Genomic DNA, 22324 nt, shown 5'->3' with positions numbered 1-22324 from the left:
TCTGCATGAGGACAGGGAGGCTCTACAAAGAGACTTGGATAGATTGGATCATTGGGCTAATGTTAATGGTCTGGGCTTCAACAAGGCCAAGCGCTGGGTCCTGCACTTGGGCCACAACAACCCTGGGGAAGTGTAGCTGGAAAGTGTCTGGCAGAAAAGGACCTGGGGGTTCTCATTGACAGGCGGCTGAATATGAGCCAGCAGTGTGCCCAGGTGGCCAAGAAAGCCAATGGCATCCTGGCTTGCATTGGAAATAGTGTGACCAGCAGAAGGAGAGAGGTGATTGTCCCCCTGTACTCAGCACTGGTGAGGCCACACCTGGAGTGTTGTGTCCAGTTTTGGGCACCTCAATTCAAGAGAGATATCGAGGTGCTGGAGCGAGCACAGAGGAGGGCAACAAAGCTGGGGAAGGACCTAGAGAATAAATCTTATGAAGAACACTTGAAGGAGCTGGGAATGTTTACTCTGAGGAAGAGGAGGCTGAGGGGAGACCTCACCAGTCTCTATAACTACCTGAAAGGACACTGTAGAGAGGTTGGTGCTGGTCTCTTCTCACAGGTAATTAGTGACAGAACAAGAGGAAATGGCTTCAAGCTGCAATAGGGTGCGTTTAGATTGGACATTAGGAAAGTTTTTTCACAGAAAGGGTGGTTAGACACTGGAATAGGCTGCCCAGGGAGGTGGTTGAGTCACCATCCCTGGATGTGTTTAAGGGTTGTTTGGATGTGGTGTTGGTGGATGTGGTTTAGGGGAGAACTTTGTAGAGTAGGGATGATGGTTGGACTCGGTGATCCCAAGGGTCTTTTCCAACCTGAATAGTTCTATGATTCTGTTCTATGATTTCTTAAAATAATACTTATTTTAATGTCATGAAGCAATATAAAGACTGCATGAACAAAATCAAGTTACTACCCACACAAGTAACATACAGCCTGGAGGTATGTGATGACACATTATGCAAAATTCAACACAATGTATTCACGGTTTATAGGATTTTGCATCTTAACATATGTAATACAGTGAAATACTTATGGATTTTGACCACAGTATCTGTTCTTGATATAACAGGTATTTTATTATAACTCAGAGATTTTACTCTGTAATATACTTTCTAATATTATTACAAAGGTATTTACAGGTTATTATTTCTCCACTTCCTGCAGACAATGTGCTGGATTGGCAAATAAATAGCAACCATAGTACTAAAGACCACTAGAAAAGCCACACATCCTGTTTGTCTTTACTGACTGAATTTCTTTAACTTGGTTTCTCCTAGACCCTTCACAAGCTCAACATAAAACATTTCACGTACAGTTCTAGGAATAAGGGCTTATCACAACTTCAGTTAGGTACAAAAAAATCCCATTTTCAAGGGTGGAAAACTATGGACTTTAAGAATTTTCATTGCATTCTGAGAAAAAGTTATAACTGATGAGAAGGAAGATAATTTCACAAGGATGCTGATGAACTTGTAATGGAACCAGACAAATAATTTAGGCAAGATTATTAATTATTGTCAACATTAGAAGTGCAAGATTCCAGTGTAGCTAAAATACCAATAGATCTTTTTCTCCATCTGGGGACCCTGAAAACTTGAACGTGCAAAACTGAAAAGAAAGCATTTCCCTGAGTTTCCAGAGCATGATTAAGAATTAACTATACATGTATTTTTCACAAGCCACTATTTAAAACGTTAATTTTCAATAAATAAAATATGGTCAGTATTAATTTACTGATGGAACTTTATTACCTGTCATTTAAATTTACTGTCATACCTGCTGAGCCAGAGGGAGGAGGAGCACCAGCTTTCTGCCACTCAGTAGCTTCAGCAGCCATTCTACGAACATAGGCATCATCCACACACATCAAAATGTTTTCTGGCTTTATATCCGTATGAATGATCTTGCACTTGCTGTGTAGATAATCTAGACCTTGAAGTACCTAATTACAAAAGGATTTTTAAAATTATTATTTTGATTACTCAGACCAAGATAAATGTATCTATTAGTAGTACAGAGATGTTCAACTGATTGCCTGCAGTCCACATGCTGTCTGATAGGCTAATTTATTTAGCTCATAAACTCAAGTTATCAAGACTTTCATGAGTAAGATTGTGGCTGGATGAATTGTCTTGATGACAGCAACCTGCTCACAGAGTTCCATTTCCCAAGTGCTCTTTAGATGATCTGCACATGTGTAAAAAACCTTGATGCATCTTCCTTTGAAAAATGAATTTGGCTGCTCAGTCAGAAAGGCTGATACTCACTGGATCATTGTTTAAAAGATAGTTACTAAAAAAAGCCACTGCAAGTACTACATACTATAACTGAAGTCTGGTTTTTGTATAATCCATTTTACAATGGATTATAATAAAAAGCAGTAAGGCAAACGTGCTGATGGGATGAAATGCTAACTATAGTTTTCCATAGAATTCCAATAGTAATTCAGCCTTTTATGTGACTAGGACACTGATTTAAGAATTTGTCTACCTGCATTTGTCAGATGGGTTTTTCCACTAGTCTTTCATAATTTCTACAAGCTAAATTCTGGTAACTTTTATCAAACCTGCATATCCAAAGTCTTAAAAATACATTGTGGGACAAAATTTAAAACTTCATTTTTACACAATGAAAAACTTCTCAAATTCTGACCATAGCAGGAATACAATGCTTTCTGTGATTTTACAAGTATTTTAGGTTAAGACCTAGGTATGATAAACTGTGGAAGTCAATTATTATAATTGCTCAGTACAGAATAATGTAACATTATAAACCTAATAATAAACTACATAAATACTGTAGAAAAATAACAGCAAGAAAAAAAGCGCAGAAACCCAAGTGATCCCACTTAAATGACTTCCATTGATTTTTAGAGAGTATTCTACAGCAAGAAACAGATGTCAAGACTCATGAGGTCCAGCTACAAGAACATTTTCACATTCCAGGTATTTTATAAAAAAATTAGCAAGCTCCTTGCTTTCAGGATCCCTTATGACATAACTAGCTAGGGTGAACTTTAACAGCAAAATGTGTTGTTTCAAATACCAGTAACAGAATATAAAGGCATTGGTCTACCACCAGTCCTGAACTAGTACCAGAACCAGTACTAGTAAATAAGGTAGGTCAGGTAAGAGAAGAGCAGCAGTAGCACGTGTATGATATTTACACTTGAGCTAACATATCCTAGAAACACCTCAAGTGTGTGGTTCTGCTTTCATCAATTCTGGAGCTAGACTGGAACAGCAACCTTTCCGAAAAGCTTCCTTTATATGCTTACATAGAAATTGTATGTTCTCTTGAGCAGGACTCAACATCAGTGCCAATGGTACATCAAAAAACTGTTGTGTTCTTGATAATCTGCATTTTTTCCCTGCAGATCCAAAATATGCTTGACTACTTGCCAAAGCAACTGAAAAAGCATGCAGTATGTCTCAAAGTAAGAAATGTTAAAGAAAGATTGATTTATACTGGGAAGGTAAGTTAGTGGTTAAGTGACTTCAAATTTTAGAAGAAGAACTAACAGGAATAGCAACATAAAGACAGTTTATAATAACCTCTTTCCTCCCCCACTACACTACAGAACATCTTCTAAATTACCACTGAATGTCTGCAATTCTGAGGCAAAGAAAAAAAAGACTCTAGAGTACACTGAAAGCCATAAACATGCAGAAGAAAAGATAACTATTCCATTGTGATATGCAGAAGTGGAATTAATGTGAAAGTATATTTGGTATCTCCCCCTTCAAAAAGACTTTTCCTCTTTTAAGTAACTGCTCCAGTGCCTGACCACCCTCTCCTTTCATAGCAGGCAGCTCAGTTGGGCTGGAGCACTGCACTACTACAGCTTCGTGTTTCTAGCAGGTAAGCCACCTAGTTGTATAGAAATTAATGGATGCAGAATTCCAACTATATATGAACACCTGCATCAATCAGTTATTTACCTAATTCTGATTAAAGAGCTGATGGTTGATATTTTCATCAGCTGACATACAGTCATAATTAGTAAGGAAGTAACTACTTTAACAAATCACTTAATAAAATATGGTATAAAATATCATACTGTTGATAAAGGCAACACAAGTTACCTAAGTGTCAAAATCACAGAAGCACAGAATCATTCTGGTTGGAAAAGACCTTTAAGATCAAGTCCAAATACTTAACTCTACCAACCATTAACCTAACTGCACATAGAGTAACAGTATATACATAACCAGAGAGATATATATGACATTTTTCTTTGATGAGACAGTTTCTCCTTAGGATCATCTCTCAGCAATTTGGTTTTCAAAGTATAGCAAAAGAACGTGTTTTGAAAGAACATGTCCCAGTTAAATGTTCTGAACTGTTTCATCTTGTTAGCCCTCTGACTCTACAAAAACTTACATAGACTATTTTCAAAGAACAGTTTTTTCCTTTAGGACCTATTTTTCAGAGATACAATTTTTGTTCAGTTTAAACAACAACAATATTTATAATAATACTTATTTATTATTATTATTATTTCCCATTGTTCTGATGTTTTATTTTCCAGAAGAACTTCTTTAAGAAGCACGATGTTTCAACCAAAAGTGCAATAAAATATGAATATCCTCACATCTATGAAAAAGACTCATTGCTTCAACTTTTTATTTTCTAAAGCAGCTCAGGAAACTTCCTTTTCTGTAGGAAATCTTCATTTAAAAACAAACAAACAAACTAACCAAAAATAACCCCCAAAAAATCCAGCATGCAGGAATTCAGGCTATCCAGAAAGATATTCTTGCAAATCTTTGCCCCTGCAACTACCAGTAAAATCATCTTAAATATTTATTAGCAAGAGTTCAGTTAAAATATCAACATTCTAACCTTCAAACTGTTTAAAACTGTGGGAAAACCTAATTAGAACATTAAGAAATCTTACCTGTCGAATTATACTTTTTACACAACGGATGGGAAGGCCTTGATAATTGGACTTGATTATCCATTTTAAGAGATGATGCCCAAGTACTTCGAAGACCATACAGACATCTGAGATTTAATTAAGGATAATTTTCAAATAAACTTGTTGATTAGATCAACACAAATGCTTGTTTGCATAGTGGCTACAGCAATCATCACCCTGTTTAGAGGGAAAACTGTTCCCCTTAAAATGAGCCAAATGTGGTATGTGCTTTGGTACTACACTTAAATTTCAAAAGCATACAAGAACAGTGCTCAAATGTAAAACAAATTAAAGTAAAACATTTTAATTATGCAAATCTTTCCACATGTTAACAGTAGCATTAGGATGAACAATGAAATCGATAATTGTAAAAAGAACTCATTCATTTTTGTTTTTCTTGAAACAGCTAAAACTACTGATTTGACCTATTATCTCTAGTTTCTAAGAAATTTTAAATTATATTAATAGAAGGTTTTAACAACAAAACAGTGAAGCAAGTGTTTTAGAAAATGAACCATACTAAACATCTTTTTTATTAACCTCAGTTTAAGAATCACTTGACAACAAAGACTGAAGTAGCTCTTACCACCTACAGTTTTAACTGCAGGGAATAATAGCAATCACCAGAGAACTCATGAACAATGAAAATGCAAAACTCAGAAGCAATGTGCAAAAAAACCCAACACTGCCAAAAAGTTTAATGTCAGATAGCACCTACTACTGGTCACTGACAGGGGCCAATAGAAGATAAGTAGGGAAAAAGGAAAAAACAAGAAGTAGGAACTTACAGTGATTTGTGGCTCAGCCCGAAGTTAGAGGTCCTACATTTAATATACCTGGGTAGCTTATCTTTCTAGTGAGAAAATATTCAGATATTCAACCTAATTCTAAGTTTTATCATCCACAACATTCTGGCAAGAAATTATATAATTTGACTATACTGAGTTAATAATCAGATGTGAGCTGGGAATGACCTTAAACATCAGCAGAAGTCAGAAAATCTTAACTACATTATATTATAACCTCATGAAGAATAGTATAACACAAAGAACAGAAAATTAATTAACTTATGGATATTGCAGGAAAATTTTAATGGATGGAAATAAGACAGTCTGTATCTCAGAGACCACTCATAGGGAACTATGAATGGGAGAAATCCCATTCATTTTAGGGGAGAAATCTTCCCCATCTTCTCTAGAATTTTGATTGCAGCTACCTGGCATGGGCAGGGACACCTCCCACTAGATCACGTTGCTCAAAGCCCCATCCAACCTGGCCTTGAACGCTTCCAGGAATGGGGCATCCACAACTTCCTTGGGCAACCTGTTCCAGTGTCTCACCACTCTTACACACACAAAAAAGTCAATCACATCTACTCAGAATATTATAAAAACTGTTCCTTTCAGAAGTGGAAACCATCTTGGTCACTTTACCACACAAGCATCCAATGAACAGAAGTCACTAGTCAAGCCTGCAGCCATCAAAAAGGATGAGCAGAGCACATTAGCCCTGCAGGGCTTATTAACTTAGCCCACGCAGCGCAATTGCAATGCTACAGAAACACAGATTTCAGAAAGGCAAGACACTGCAGCACTCAGAAATGAAATTTAGGACATCCGCCCACAGTCCTTCAGACCACTGCTGCTGCAGACTCATCAATGCATGTTCATGCCAGCCCTTGCACTTACAGAAGTGCTAAGCACTGCCAGTACCCAAAAGAGAAAAGGGGTGCAGAGAAGTGGAACAGCACTCAGAAGGAAGATGCAAGGAGCATGGCAGAGACAGACAAAGAAAGGGAGGGCCACAGAAAAGAGAAGCACCTGAAAAAGACTGCAACTCCTGTTGGGAGGACTTGGGCAAGCTCAAGGCGTGCTCAGTACTGGGGACGCAACAAGATGGGGAGAAGACTTACAGGAGGCTCAGTGTTTAGCGTAGGGATGCAAAAAATGTGAATGTTGTCTGATTTACTATCCTGACCTGAAAAACGTTACCTGTAAGCCAGACTGCTCGCAGCAAAGTTTGAGAAAATCTATGCATTAACTATTAGGAAACCAGCCTTGCCTACAGCACTAACATCCAAAGTGGAAGTCCAAAAAGTCCTCTGGCAAAAATAAACCTGAAGCCTACCCAGCAGACATGCCTCTTATGACACGCTCTTCAAAGCAGTCTGGGTTATGTCTAAAATGGGGAAACAGAGCAGAGCAGTAAAAGTGAGAGCAAACATAACATTAATCAGCTGAAAGGCTTAAGTACATAAAACTTTTCTTCACTAAAATCCTACCTGTAACTGTCTATCTACAAACATATATTACAGGAGGATTTAGAAACCTGACAAGGATTAAAGACTCCAGTACCAACACAGAGCACTTCCAGATGTGTCTCAGTTGCTTCTGGATTGGCAACACTTAAGCTCTATAACATTTATTTAATGCTGTATGTTATTTGGAGAGAAATTTGTAACAATTATTATAATGTCTCATTGTGTCAGGAATGTTTCCTCCTTTTTTCATTTGTCTCTCTGAACACTGGTTTCACTACATGATTATCTGAATGCTTTATTAAAAAAATGCTACACTCAAATAATTATTTATTAAGGCTCTAAGAATTATCCAGTGCAAATAAACATAATAATCTACACTTACTGAAAACACTGAAGTGCCCAAATTTTGGAATTCTGTTATTTCCTGAAAAAATCATAATTGTAATTTTTTTTTAATATACAAGTAGTTTAAAAATTATCTGTCTAGTGTAGCATAACACACACATCCCTCTGTATATCAACACTTATTACAGTTCCTAGAAGAAAGATGACTTTTCTTTGCCTCATTGTGTTAAGCATTTTCCTTGATCAAAAACTATTTATATTCAGGTTGCAATTACTACTAGCAACTCAATGGTTTATTTTAATTCATTTTAATTTGATGCTAAAATCAAGGGGAAAATACAGCTTTCTACCATGCTAGATGACTACTAAATCAACTAGGAAACAAACCAAAATGGCACAAAGGGAAAACAGTTAAGACTCCATTCTGTATCTGAGAGTACTTGTCCTCACACTCCCCTCACTTACCACAAACCCAAGGGCTTCATAACTAATGTCAAGAGATAGACGGATGGGATGAAAACTCCTTGCACATTTCTCCTTGAAAGGATGCTGTCTAGTGGGCATTCAGATTTACTGACAGTCACCTCCTACATTCCTCTCCTAGAGGATAAGAGTTAGTGAAGAGCATCTTAACCAGATCTGCTGAAGACTGAAAGCACATCACCAAAATCAACTTAGCGTTGAAGTCTCTAGAGCAGGAACTGTCTCTTTGTCTGGTAGTATGACCCCATGAACAATTAAGTCTGTTATTAGGCTCCAAGATACAACAAGCATAAACATAAACGCCAGCTGTAACAGTAAATTAAATAAGTAATACAATAAGCTGGTAAAATATCTAATATCATTAGCAAGGATAACTCATTTTAGCACAACTCCAAAACTAAATATGTTCATAGGCCCAAAATTTTCCCTGAGAATACTATTCAGTAATATTTTATTCTATCCTCCTTCTAAACAATTTTGAAAGGAGGCATTCAATGCTAAAGTTTTAAAACCTTTCTCCAAAAAAAAGATTAACACCAGGCCAAAAGAGGATCACATAAAGAAGAGAAGAATCTCCTTGTCCTCACACTTCCCATAAGAAAACAGAAACCACCTTCTTCATGACACTGACACTTTTTTTCTCTTTACCAGTCTAGAGCAAAACATATTTCCTGCAAGCCTCAGCTATTACAAATCTTTTCAGTAAAACTTGTTTTTTAAGTCAACTATCTCTATTTCCTGCAGGCCATGACAGAACTCAGAATTTTCATTTCTTTTTTTTTGCATTGTGTTGAGAAAAGCTAAGCTACTTTCACTCTGGTGATTGCATTACACGCTGGATTATTCCTTGCATCTGCATGTACTTCGGTATTTCTACTTTACAAATTTAAAGTACAACAAACTAGAAAAAAGCCAGAACTCAATGCTTACTTATCCTAGTACATAACTTTTAATGAAGATGTCATGTTTTCAAAAGGATATGAATTCCATTCATTCCAGAAATTTTGAAGTCATCGATTAGCTGTACAACCATGTCCTTGTTGGGATCATTTGGGTCACTTTCACGAACCTAAACCAAGAATGTCAATACCGACAGTTTAGGAAAAAAATCACTTTAAAATACTAATTATTTAGCTTTCCACATGAGGTTAAACAATATTCTGGAGCTTCAGAAATCATGATAACACATAGTAAGACAGCTATTTAGAAAAAGAAAATTAAAAAAAAGTTTCAAAACAATACTCTGCTACACTTTTAACATTCATTATTACTATTATTATTGGTATTGAGCACTGTATTCCATGAGCGGTACTTACACATTTCAGCAATTTTATTTCATCCAAGGCTGTCTCTGTATAATGCTGGGCACTTTTGACAACTTTCATTGCAACAAACCTTTTCCCCCTTGAAAAGGACAAAAACATTTTCAACACGTTCTGAGCTAAAACAGACATACTTTGAAAGTTGAGAAACTTTAAATAACTATTTCATAACCTATTGTATTCTGAAAGAAAACACTGAAATTACACTTAAAACCAACTTTTAACAGTACTCATTTAACAGTCTGATCTATTTAATATTTTGTCTCCTTGACAATAATATCTTTAGAAGAGATTTGGTTACATGTTTTATCATTCAATCAAGGTATAATTATATTTTTTTGTTAAAGATACAACAGATAAAACATTAGCTTACTCTCACATGTTCAAGACAACATGCAAATTCAATAATCAAAGCTAATTTGCCAAAGAAAATAAAATTGCACTTATTTCTGAGAGCTTTTATAAACTAGTCCCTTTACCAACAGCAAAATAAGACTGTATATATCTTTCTGTATAAAAAGCTAGCAAACATTTATATAACTTTATCATGCATGCAACACAAAAGTTACTGCAAACAAAATAATAAAAAAGGAATGGAAATAAATAGTTTTCTTACTGCATATCCCAGCATAGCCAGACTGTAGAGAAGTGTCCCCATCCTAACTTTCTAATAACATGATACCGGCCGTTGAAAAGATCACCGATTTTCACTGGATGATAGCCTCCTTTCATGAAAAAATGAGTAGAAAAACAATGTTCAGAAAACAAACAGTAATTCCCAGGTTTTCAAGTAATTCTTGTAGTATAAATGGTCCTCTTCACATTTTCCTGTACTACAAATAGGAAATTTAAAGAAAATTTTACTCTAATGTTAAAAATTCTGCCCTACTTGGCCTGGAGGGAAAAAAACTCATGTCCTGTAACTTCTGTAGTGTTTATTCACCCTTCTCTGTTATGGCTTTTACTTGTGGTAATATTACCATCTGTTTTCTATTTCCCCAGGCTTATCTTGTACTTCAGAGGGTAGAGGAAAGATCTACGTTATTTTTTTATCATATTTGAAGCTTCTCTAGTCAACGTATTTTGGATGACTGCAGAATCTCAACATAAATTGTTTTTATTCCCATTTGATTTCTACTAATAAAGGCAGCAATAGAATACTTCCTGAGAAAATGTTAAGACCAGATCAGACTTTATTGATGCTCTTCTGCTTGGCTCCTGATCCATAGCAGCGATGCATTTTTCTCATGTCTGAGGTTTTTACACTGAGAAAGAAAAGAGAACAGGCAGCTCTGGGTTTTGTCTGACCTGCTTTTTTACTACTGAAGCCTGCAGTCCTAACTTAGCCCACTACACAGGTCCTCAAAAGCCTCCTCAGGCAGAAGGGCCAACAGGACAGAGCAAGCTGGCAGTTGGTCAGGTTTCTAGGCAGTGTGAATGAAGCTTTCTACCTCCTTCATATTTTAAGAGGCATTCTTCCTCCCAGTCAAACCAAGAAGACAGTGACTGCACAAGATAATTATTTAGACCGTGTCACACTAATAATAATATCCACAGTTTTGCCTAAACTGCAAATAAATAATAAAGCTGTACCATGCAGCCCTTCAGGACGTCACCTGCAGCAGACTGAGAGTGGCTGTCAAGGAATCACCTCTTTGGTTCCTTCTGGTCCTTCACAACAGAATGCCCAAATGTCCTTTGGCAGTATCCTCAATTATTGACTATTCCACTTAAAATTAGGAAAACCTCAGAATACATTATCTATGTTTGTTTTGAAATCCCCTGAAAATCTTGTTAGAATGGGTGCCCGGTTAAGACAACAATGTGAACTTAGCACTTAATTCCTTGGATTTAAAACAAGGACTTCTCTCTTATCTCCTCTTTTATCTATGGAAGAGCAACATCAAATCTGGATATATTTCTATCCTTCCCTTGCTAATAAGATCTTTTGTTGCCTTAACAGAATTTCAAGAGTTTACTTGTGAACTCTTCTCAAATGCTTCCAGAGCACATTATTTAATTTAACACAATTGTACAACAGAACTATAAAGATTACAAATTCAACAGAATGACAAGGCTTAAATAATTTATTGCTTTAGATGCTGGTATACCTAAACTGAAACTCGGAAACTCACACAGCTTCAATATTTGTATGTTACAGTGTAGCTCCAAGCTTAGCAGACACTCTCTGCTTTGCTCACAGCCTCCAAAAGCTGGTCCATCTGACATGGCTGCAGCTGCCCAGGCTCCTGCATGTAATTCTGCTGGCAGACTCCAACAGCTTGGGCCAGAGCAGCAGGGGAGCAGCACTCACTAGTGTTTGTCTTGGCAAGGGCTGGTCTGAACCAAGTGACAGCAACAAACAACTTCAGACGGGCAGCACAAGTCTTGGCTACACAGCACTAACTTTGCACACCTCCCTGCCCACCCGCCTCCCAGCTTCACCAGAGGGTCAGGCATGTTCACCGGGCACAGACATGAGTCTGATGTGTACAGGTAGCATGGACAGACACAGAGCACAGGCTCAGCTCCTCCAGCCCAGCAGTAAGGTGATGAAGCACCACCTGTTCCACGCAAATTTTGCACAGTCTATGAAGACCCAGATATGAGAATATTTAAACTTTTAATTCATGAGATTTGTGACGAGAATTGTATACTTACTATCACACACAGTTTTTCATTTCCCAAGTCATTAGGTGTACAAACACCAAAATTTTCAGTTAAAAAAAGAGCAAGGGAAAAAGGCCACCCCAGTTCAAGAGCAGTACAGGGTGTTAGAGGAGGACTGAAACACATGGACCCAGCTTAGGACTGAGTCCCTCCCCTCCACCACTAGAAAGGAACTGTTCATGAAAAGCTGCCGGAACAACTCACCTGGGAACCTAGAAAGAGACCTTCATTTCCACAGCATCAAACTTGCCAATTGGGAAACCCTTACTCTTCAAAGCAAAACTAATCACTTTTGGAACACCTGATTGGATTAACACTCCAGAAAAGGGGGGCAGTGAGACCTCTGACTTACTGCGAGTAAGTGTTGGCTAATATAGTGTCCACTTGATTCATGAAAAGAAACGTCAGCCACATATGAAGCCAAAGTCTACTGCAGCCTAATTATTACAGAAATTTCACTGAATATACTCACAAGTCTATACCAATGGAAACATTAAAAACAAAAGTAAATTTCAACTTGGTTATTATTACTATTATTATATTATTACTATCCATGTAGTAACAGCTCATGAAAATATTTTAAAATCTGAATAAATATAGCAATATATTAAGACAGCTATTGGACAAAAAATATTACTCTTTGGCATTTTTTTTTTCCATTAAACTCTAGCTGGAATGATGAAGTGATAGATGTGAGTGGAAGGATGAGAGAACATAAAGCAACTCTACCTTTCCATTACTGAAAAAGTTTGCACTTGTGAAATGAATCAAGTCTGCTGACCTGACAGCAAGAATTACGTAAAACACTTCCACATAATACGTATAATTTCTTCTGATTTTTGTCACGTATCACTGCATGAAAACAGTGAGAAATATGAAACATTATTAATTATTTATATTGCAAACAGATATATTTAGAAAAAGTGGAAAATAGTTCACACCTAGTTTTAACAACTCCCTATGGTTTGCAAAACAGATTTTAAAATTCAACAATACAAAAATTTCTGGAACATTTTACAATTTTCCTAAATATCTAGTCCTATTGAGTAATTCCTTAACAGTTACATGGCTTCAGATGTATATGAAAACAGTCACAATTCATGCAGCCTTTTGCACTGCCAGAAGGATGTATGTGGGCATTAAACAAAATATATGCTTTTTTGACATGCTAACAGCTAACACCTAACTATGAAAAATTTACATACCGGCAAACGTATGTTTCTAAGAATAGTTTAGGCAAACTATAGTGCCTTATAAGTCTGCCTCTCTGCAGAGAGCTTTTGGCATACGTGTGCTTCAAAGGGTCAAAAATAGTCAAAATCCTGGGACAGTTTTTTCCTATCTCAGACAGAAAAGAGCACCCTACAGAGGGGATCAGTCAAAGACAACAAAGTCAAGTTAATAAACTTAGGGTTGATAAGTTATTTTAGTAAAATCTACATATTGGAAGAAAATACTATATATGTAAAAGCCATGTTATTTTGGTCCCTACAGCACTGTCATAACTAATTATAGCAATACACCAGCATATGTTACAGATACCAACAGCAGTAGCACATTCTCTGAGTATACATACTTCACAATATACTTTCCACCCTCCTAAGCCACAATAGGACTGTTTTGGAAATTATCAGCTACTGTTCCTATTCATGTTACTTCCTGATCATTCAGTTCAGCAACACATTCATTTACAGGTTATGGACAACCAGGTAACAACATGCCTAGTTAAATGCATTTTAAAAACCGGTGTCATCCTATGATGAGTGCAATTGTAAAAGTTCTTCATGATCCAGAGATATTTCTAAATACTAGTAACAATAAAGCATTTAAGCAAAATTAGTGGTTTGAGAAAAATTATGGACTTTTGGAAAAACAAAACTGGTATTTGAAAATACATAACATGTAAGTGGCACTGCTGATAATGTGAAAAAAAAACTTGTGCTAATTCACTGAAGCATACATAGAAAGAAAGTCTCTCTAATAGCTAGCTAGATGCACTCAAGAAAGAGGGTCAGAAAAATGAGATCACTATTCCTAAATGTCTCCTGGATGTATTGGTAATTTAGTTGGCTAGTTCTATGTTTGTATAGGGGATTATTCCCTTTGTGAACTGGATGAATGGGAGACATCTCGAGGGGGCAAAGATGAGGATCAGAGAAGCAAAGAATTCCAATTACATCCATGACACAACAGGCTCTTGAAAAACATCTCCAAGTGTTTCAAGGCTTTTCAGAAAAAAAATAAAATAGCTTCATTGTCTAAATACCTCTTGCAAAATCACACAGTTGGACTTTTGTTATTTCCATTCCTTAAACAAAGATTTTAAAAGCATCTAATGTAAATTCAGTGACACCAAAAGAAGTAATTTCACAGACTTAAAGAGACCCTGGAAGAAGCCTCCCGGGAACAGAGGTTGATCTCCTTTACACCAATGGCTGTTGTTTCTTTCACATCAGTGGTAACTAAAATTAATTCAATTTCCTGATTAAAAAGACTATAATGACTATTTACTAACCACCACATAACGTGATGAAGATGTTAGCCCAGTACCTAGTAATATATCCTTAAAAATAAAAAAGAAAGTTAGTAATAAAAATACCCTGGCAATGGGAAGCATAATTAACAGGTAAAATGTTTAATTCATTTAAAAAATTAATTATATACTTCTTCATCAGAATTGCCTCCTATGAAACATCAGATTGGGGCTGAGAAGAGATGGAAGTATGCTCTGTGTCTCACTCAAAAATCCTGGGAGACTGCCATTTTGAATATAAAATTAGGAAGAAAAGAGACGCTACAGTAATAGCTGAGAATGACCAAGTATTTCTCTTCCACTCTATAAATACAGGTAAGGTAACACAAGAGACAAACATATTCAAACTACTAAAACACCTCTCAAAAAAATAAAATAATGTATGTAAAAGCCATCCCTGGAATTCTTGACTGAATAACTTACTCATTCTCTATATTGAATATAAAATAAGCAAAACACAAAAATCTGTACGGCCCCAGATCACCCCAATCTGGTCACTCGATTCAGATTCTTATGGTGACCTTCCCATCAGTCCAACCCCAGCAGACTAAAAGAAGTGAACATACTGATCAGTCTTTGAGGAAAATACAGTCAGAAAATAGGAAAACCATCTACTGTAACAACAAAAGCACTGCTCTTGCAGAAACAAATAATGATTATGACACCTAAATAAACCAAAGCTTGAACCATCTTTAATATATTTCCACTGATTGAGAGCTTCAAGACCAGAAGGATCCAGAAGAAGCTCTAAGTGTACAAAATTTTTCAGGAAACTTGCAAGTATTCTTAGAGTAACATGGTTCATTTTAAAAGCATACAGATCTCACTACTGACCTGTAACAATCACAGAGATTCTAGTTAAACAGGTAACTTATAAGAAGGCTGAAAACAGAAGACTATTTCCTTTTTTGTTTTGTGATCTATCTTTTCCAGACAGTGAAATTTTGCAAGAGATACTGGAACACCAACAACAATGAATTGTTTAAAATTAAGTGCAGCCCTTACTTCAGGGAAGAACTAAGTGGGGACCTTGAAATGTTTAATCTGAAGCATATACAGGTGTTTACAAGTAAACAAATGTTTAAACAACAAATCCTTACTCACTGATGAAAGATGTCACACATACCAAAAGTTAGGGAACTTAAGGAACAAACGTGTTTTAACAGAATTTTTTAAAAAAATATATAAACATGCTTTAGCAACATGTTTTTCTTCTCCCTGTTGCAGACTTCAATTTTTACTGTTTGGTTTTCATTCCTGGTATCTGTAAGCCACTTAAACATTTGAAGTATCATATATGAATAAAACTTCCTGCACCAAAATGAAATAGTCATTTTTGTTAAATCTGAAAATACAAAACTAGTTGCAGACTGGGAGAGGGGATTCTTAAAATAGCACATCTCCAGGCTTACAGAGAGACTTCTGCTTAAGAGGACATCATCATAATTGACACAGAAAGTGTTTCCTGATATGAGGAATACAGAGTATCAGATATAGTCAACATGCAAATAGTGCTTTTTGGTTGTTCAAAACCATTAATCTCAAGTGATAAAACTTTGATGTTTCCCCAAGTAAATTCATACCCTTGAAATCTACAACAATAGATAACCCAAAGTTTATAGACCTGTTATGTATAGTATTTCATGTAAGCACAGCACACATTTTACCCTAATAGGAATGGACTTGCAACTGTAGCAGTGAGAATTATTAACACTGTTGTACTGTAATCACGTTTCTATGGATTTAACAATATTTAAAAAATTAATCTAAGCAACTACAAAAATTAAGGAAATGAAGAGCTATTAAGATGAGGTAGTCTCAGACAATGGTGAGTGCTATGAAAGACAACATGCAAAAAGGAAGCATGTAACATCTCAGGCTGCTGCAGGTAATAGAAGAAGGGGAAAAATATAGATTAAAAAAAGTAGTTGATGTTGTTAAAGGCATCAAGGCATTTTGGAACCATTCGAATGTGGAAGGGGTTGTTTGATTTGGTTTGGGTGGGTTTTTTCTCTTATAGCTAAAACAAATCAAGAAAGTTTCTTCTCTATTCTTATACGTAGGTTATAAGAAGAAAACAGGGATGCAGTATTTGTATAATTATTGTATAAATGTATAAATAAGCTATGGCTAAGTGAAAAAGTAAAGCTGTAGATAGTTTTGCACCTAGACCTGAAATGAGCCAGCTGTTCACAATTGTTGTATAAACAAATTCCGCAATTAAAGATCAAGTCTTTGAAAACCTCCCAAGAACCAGAGTTAAGACGTGCATGACAAAGTTTACCCTCACTGACACTGCTGAGTTGCACACACCTTTACAGTAATCTGCAGGATCCTCTTGCTCCTCATCGTCAGACCCAAGAATCTCCTCCTCTGGCTCTGGCGGGGTGGGCTCCGGCAGGGGCGGAGGTGGGGGTGGGGGTGGAGGGGCAGAAGGAGCTTTCTGTTGAGGCTCTGGCCTGAAAACGAAAGAGAGAGCACACTTAGTAAAGAGCTTCTTCACAGGGATAACCCAACCTTGTGCAGGGGAGGAAAAAATGCCTTGGGAAACACCAGTGAAGCATATCTCATGTTTTCACTGTCGTCTTTCACAGCACTTGTGGTACCCTAGGGTGGCATGGACAGAGATGCACCAGACCAGACCGAAAGCAGGTCTCAAGTGAATTTGAGCTTACTTGCTGGAACAGCTTGCAAAAGATACATGAAGTATATAATCAGATTTGGACAAGCTTTTAGAATTCCTGATGAGCAAATGAGATGTTAGACCTATCTTCTTAAGCATGATTGAGAAGAAATATTTTTCAGACAATATGAAGCTATTCAAAACCTCCTGCCTGCTTGGTGGAAGAAGAAAGATCTCATTAATATACAGCAAGAAACACTCTTCTAGGGCACTGACCGAAGCCAGATGACTTAATTCACTTCTCACCTGTAGCTCCTGCCAAGACTATGGAAAGCTGCATCAGTATACAAAATACTGAAAACAGCTATTAGGAAGTAAAATTAAAAAATGATTCATCCTAGTTAGCACTGTGATGCACTCCCAGAACACAGCATGTTTTAATATTCACCAATTGAAAACAAACAAACAAAAACATCAAAAAATACACCAGAACACAACAATGCCAACAAAGGTGTTTTCCTGTCTCCTATCTTCAGTTTAGGAAAAAAAAAAAAGGAAATATCTTTCACATCCTAGTCCAAGAAAGGTTGTACTACTTTGAAATTCTGAAGATTTTAAATACACACAAAAATTAAATCCAGGGTTGAAGAATACCTGTTTATCAAATAATTAAGAAAGCTTACTAGAAACAGGTTGACACAGTTATTTTTTGGTATTTATACTTTACACAAACAAAAAATATATACCTGCCAAATAATACACTTACAAAATACATTTGCAAAGTAACTGAAACCATTTCATAGAATCATATAATGTCTTGGGTTGGAAGGGACCTCTAAAGATCATCTCGTCCAATCCCCCTACAATAAGCAGTGACATCTCCAAATGAAACAGATTGCTCAGAGCCTCATCAAGCCTGACCCTGAATGTCTCCAGGGATGGGGGGACCCCACCACCTCTCTAGGCAATGTGTTCCAGTGATCCACCACCCTCACATTAAACAACTTTTTCCTAACGTTCAACCTAAATCTACCCTTCTCTAGCTTGAAACCATTACACCTTGTCCTACTGTTACATGCTCTCTGAACAGATTTGTGCCATCAAAGCCTGCTATCATTTGCATTTATATCTACTTCAAATCTAAGCAATTCTAAAAACACCATATTAACAGTATTTTGTCATTCATGTAATAAAAATATAGAAACTTGTAATTTACTAATTTTTCAGGTCCTAAAATATAGATTCAAATACTCCTTTGATCATGAGTAAAAACTGCATTTATATTTGTCCCACTCCTATAGTCCTCCTCCTTATAATTCCCCCCATCACTTTTACTCACTGCAATCGTTCAAGACAGAGCATTTGGAGTCAAAGAGTACCCAGTCAATCAGAAATAAATTCCACTGGCAACATGGACCGCCTGCACAGCAGCTGCTAGTATGCCTTTGCTTTAAAGGACATGACTGGGAGTTGCATGCATTCCAAATTTATCTGCCTGCTACCACTTTCAGATAATAATATTCTTCTTTTTGTTCTGTAAATTATCAAATTTAAAAAAGAGTATTTGGAACTAGCTTATTAGTAGTATAAGATTATGATGAGAACTCTATCCAGATAAATAGATTTACATAATTTTAACCACACAAAGCTTAGGGCTGAACAGAAGGGAGAGAAGGGATCCATTTGTAGAATAAACCATAAATATGCTTGCACATGCGCCTACTTAAATAAATCATGCTCTATCTTTTGCCTTTATCTTTTCTCTTTCATTCTTAACAGATGTCTCTATACTGTACACTGTGAGGAAAGTAAACCAATATAGCAAATGGAAGGTAGAGTACATTCTCTGACCAATTAATCTTACTACACGTTAGATTAATGGCTCTCCAATAGCCTGGTTCATGGTGTCAGCGAGCTGACAGCCTCCAAGCCTGGTCTGATGTTGGCAGAAAGCATTTATCAAACAAATCATACTACAGGGATCTACATGACAAAGCTTGGAACCTCATCTGCTGGGCACAAGAGCATTTTGGATACACAGATCAAGAACTAAGAACACTTAAAATGTAATAAATGCTAATCATGAGCAAGAAAAATCAAGCATAGGAGAACAGCCAGTGCTGCATCTAAAAGCCGTGTTCCAGGTAACACAGGCACATCCATCACTGCTTGGACTCCTTATTTTGAATGGTACCTTCATTTCACTCAGTTCTGACCACAAGTTTCTATGTTATTATTTTGGTCACATAAGATGATACAAATATAGCAAAAAGCAGGGTAGGTTAGGGCAAAACAGTACAGGGGTCGTAAGATCATAAAGCCATTGAAGTTGAGCTGATTTTGTCTTTTATGGCAACAACTACCTGCTCTATTTCTTCACGTGATAAAGGTAACATCTTAAAGAGAACTGGAAGCATTTCAGGAATTGAGATTCATACATTTTGTTGCTCATTTTGAAATAAACACCAAGGGAAATAGATGTGCTTCTGAGTCTCTCTCAAGCTACTATATTTGATTTTGTTTTGAAAAAGGTTATTTTTTCCTGTCTCCAATCCAAGCTGCATTTGGGATTCAGGAGTGTTTTCTTGTCCTTTGTGGACATCAGGAAGGAAGGAAAGATATTACTTTATTTCCTTCTGAAGGTATCTGTGATTTTATCTGCAAATAACAAAACTGTAATTGAAACTGAGGAAGATCTCTGACTTGTCCTTTTAGCTTTGCTTGCTCCTTTTGAAGCAATCAAATATTAGTACATGAAAAAGGATGAAGGAAAGAAATGCTGCTGAGTTACATCAGTCTGACTGCTAATTCTGCATTATTTGCTTAATTTGCCCTTTTTTTTTTTTTTTCTTCAGTTTAGGACTCTCAGCAAGAAATTGTCAGCATTGTTCTTTGGTTTTGTTCACTTTCACATTTCAGGGTATACATAAAGATCAAGTCTTCAACACTTGACTTGGCTGCTTAAATTCTGCCTACAAGTTGAATAACTCATCCTGGCATCTTCCATTGTGTATTCTGCCAAAACACAATTTCACAGTGTTAGGTAAGACATCAGTGAATGAGAGAAATCCAGTTTTGCTATTTCTTAGTAGCCCTTTTGTTGAATTGGAAAGATAAGCTATGACGAATGTTTCAACAATATCTTCAACTGCAATGAATATATACTTCATTCAGCTTATATTTTGTTTTTCCAGTGTACAGTTTATTAAAATGTGAATTATTTTTTACACAAAGTAGAATTCAAAAACATCTTTGGCATTAAAAATCCAGCCACTTAAAAAAGCTGTAATAAGCATATTTGTTAACTTTCATTTCCTTTTTAGAAACATAATTGTCAATAACTATCATTCCATAACAAGCTATTCAGCAGCTGCATTATCTGAAGTTACTACTCTTCCTTATTTCCTAAAATGTTGTATGTAATGATATTCATTAGGCAACACATGCATGCAGAAGCATATACTAAATCTGTCCTTCTGAAGTGATCACGTGTTACTCTGTGGTCTACCACTACAAGCTTATTCATTACCATGCAAGCACAAACACTTCATTAATATCAGAAGATGACACAAAATTTCTAGATTCACAGTATTCTCTCAGTAGCTATGCAGAAAACTGACCATCTCCACAGACTACAATGACAAACCCTGTAATTGTATTGAAAGAAGAATTACAATTACCAAATACAACAGGGTCCAATCAAAATATAATGAAACTCTATTTTTATCCTGCTCTTAGGGGGAACACGTAGCTAGAGACAAAGGAAAAGCTTAAGCATTTCTCCTCTACAGTGAACTTGAAGCAAAATACACCAAAAAGCTGCATGAAGTCTTACAGAAAATCAATTGCTTACTTTCAAAAATGTAAGATTACTAACAACTTAATTTTACTGTTCTCCATCATGGACATGTTGCTCCATGTTTCAATTGGGGAACAGCCAACAGTAAAAGCAATCTCCATGACATTAAACCTGAAAATGCCATGAGAAATTCAGGAAGAACTGTTCAGTATTTTTATTGTTGATATGTGGTTGTTTGCTAGCCTTCTATTCTGGAAAAGGTAAAACAAGAGCAGTGAGCGTGAGGGTGATTAAAAACACAAAATGCCTTCCATACGGGAAGCATCTGAACATACCAGAATTCTTTAGCCAGGAAAACAGACAGTGGAGATCTATAAATCTTGGGAGGCACAGAGAAAATGACTGTTCACTAGCCCTCCCCACACAAACTGAGCCAAGTTGACAAAAATCTAAATAAAAAAAACCTACTCATGCAACATCATGTTAAAAACTAAAGACACCTTTTCTTCTCAGATATGAATAAAAGAAGATAGCCAAGTTAAAACCATGCTCAGGAAATCTCAGGGAAGAAAAATAAACTGATAGCTAATACAAAACTGCTTTTGACTCACCAAGCACCTCATCCTGGGATTATTGGTTTTGGGAAAGTGTTCAGCACAGAAGGGCCCAACCCTGCACTCTTCCCCATGCAACTGCTCCTGGCCAGAGGAAATGTGGAACACTGGGTCTGACCTTGTGCAATCCCTTCATCTTCAGACACTCCTTCCCTTTCCTCAACAAATGAATGACTTCCACTATTAAAAATCAAAACAGACTTCAGGTCTCTTTATCCAAAACCCTCATACACAAAAAATACATTTTATTGTTATTATCAAGTAATGAACAATAATGCATTGCAGGCAAGATTGCTATACAAGATTACTTGAGGAAATCCTCATGTAGTTCTCCATGGAGAAGAGGCATATAACAGGAGTCTTCCTCTATGAACACTGTACTGTAGAAATGGTGAACTACTGAATTTATTAACTTCAAAGACTACTTTTCAGTAAACAGAACTTCACCTCCAATGTAGCTAAAACCTGTACCTGATTCTACCTTTAGGAGAGCATTGTTTCAGAAGCAAAACAGACTGAGTCAAACGAAAACAAGAACTGGAAGGGAGGTGGAAACTGGTGGGGTTAAGCTAAGAAGTACCTCAATCTGAGGGGAAAAAACCCCTCTCCTTAAGATTTTCAGATTAACACATCCAGATAAACTTTTTGCTAACAGAAAATGCAATTAAAAGGAAGCTAAATTACTCCTTCTTATATTTAATAAAATAGAATTTGGAATAAACTGTATTCTAACAATGTTATGAATCTCGTGACAT

General features: G+C 36.5%; 1 protein-coding gene across 6 annotated transcripts in view; it reads right to left on the bottom strand.

Moving 5' to 3' along the window:
• SRPK2 (SRSF protein kinase 2) overlaps nucleotides 1-22324 on the bottom strand; it is a 136559-nt gene that overhangs the window by 29438 nt on the left and 84797 nt on the right. For all 6 annotated transcript variants that reach the window (XM_051644112.1, XM_051644117.1, XM_051644115.1 and 3 more), the window contains 6 exons: nucleotides 16847-16992; nucleotides 9947-10055; nucleotides 9325-9412; nucleotides 8990-9077; nucleotides 4900-5006; nucleotides 1776-1941 (listed from right to left, as the gene is read on the bottom strand). In XM_051644112.1, coding sequence (XP_051500072.1) covers nucleotides 1776-1941; nucleotides 4900-5006; nucleotides 8990-9077; nucleotides 9325-9412; nucleotides 9947-10055; nucleotides 16847-16992 — 704 coding nt within the window. The remainder of the gene's footprint in view (nucleotides 1-1775; nucleotides 1942-4899; nucleotides 5007-8989; nucleotides 9078-9324; nucleotides 9413-9946; nucleotides 10056-16846; nucleotides 16993-22324) is intronic.

Source organism: Apus apus, chromosome 1, assembly GCF_020740795.1.
Source record: "Apus apus isolate bApuApu2 chromosome 1, bApuApu2.pri.cur, whole genome shotgun sequence".
In the NCBI taxonomy this organism is placed as follows: Eukaryota; Metazoa; Chordata; class Aves; order Apodiformes; family Apodidae; genus Apus; species Apus apus.
Note: the sequence above shows the minus strand (reverse complement) of the source record. Positions and strands in the feature narration are given on the sequence as shown.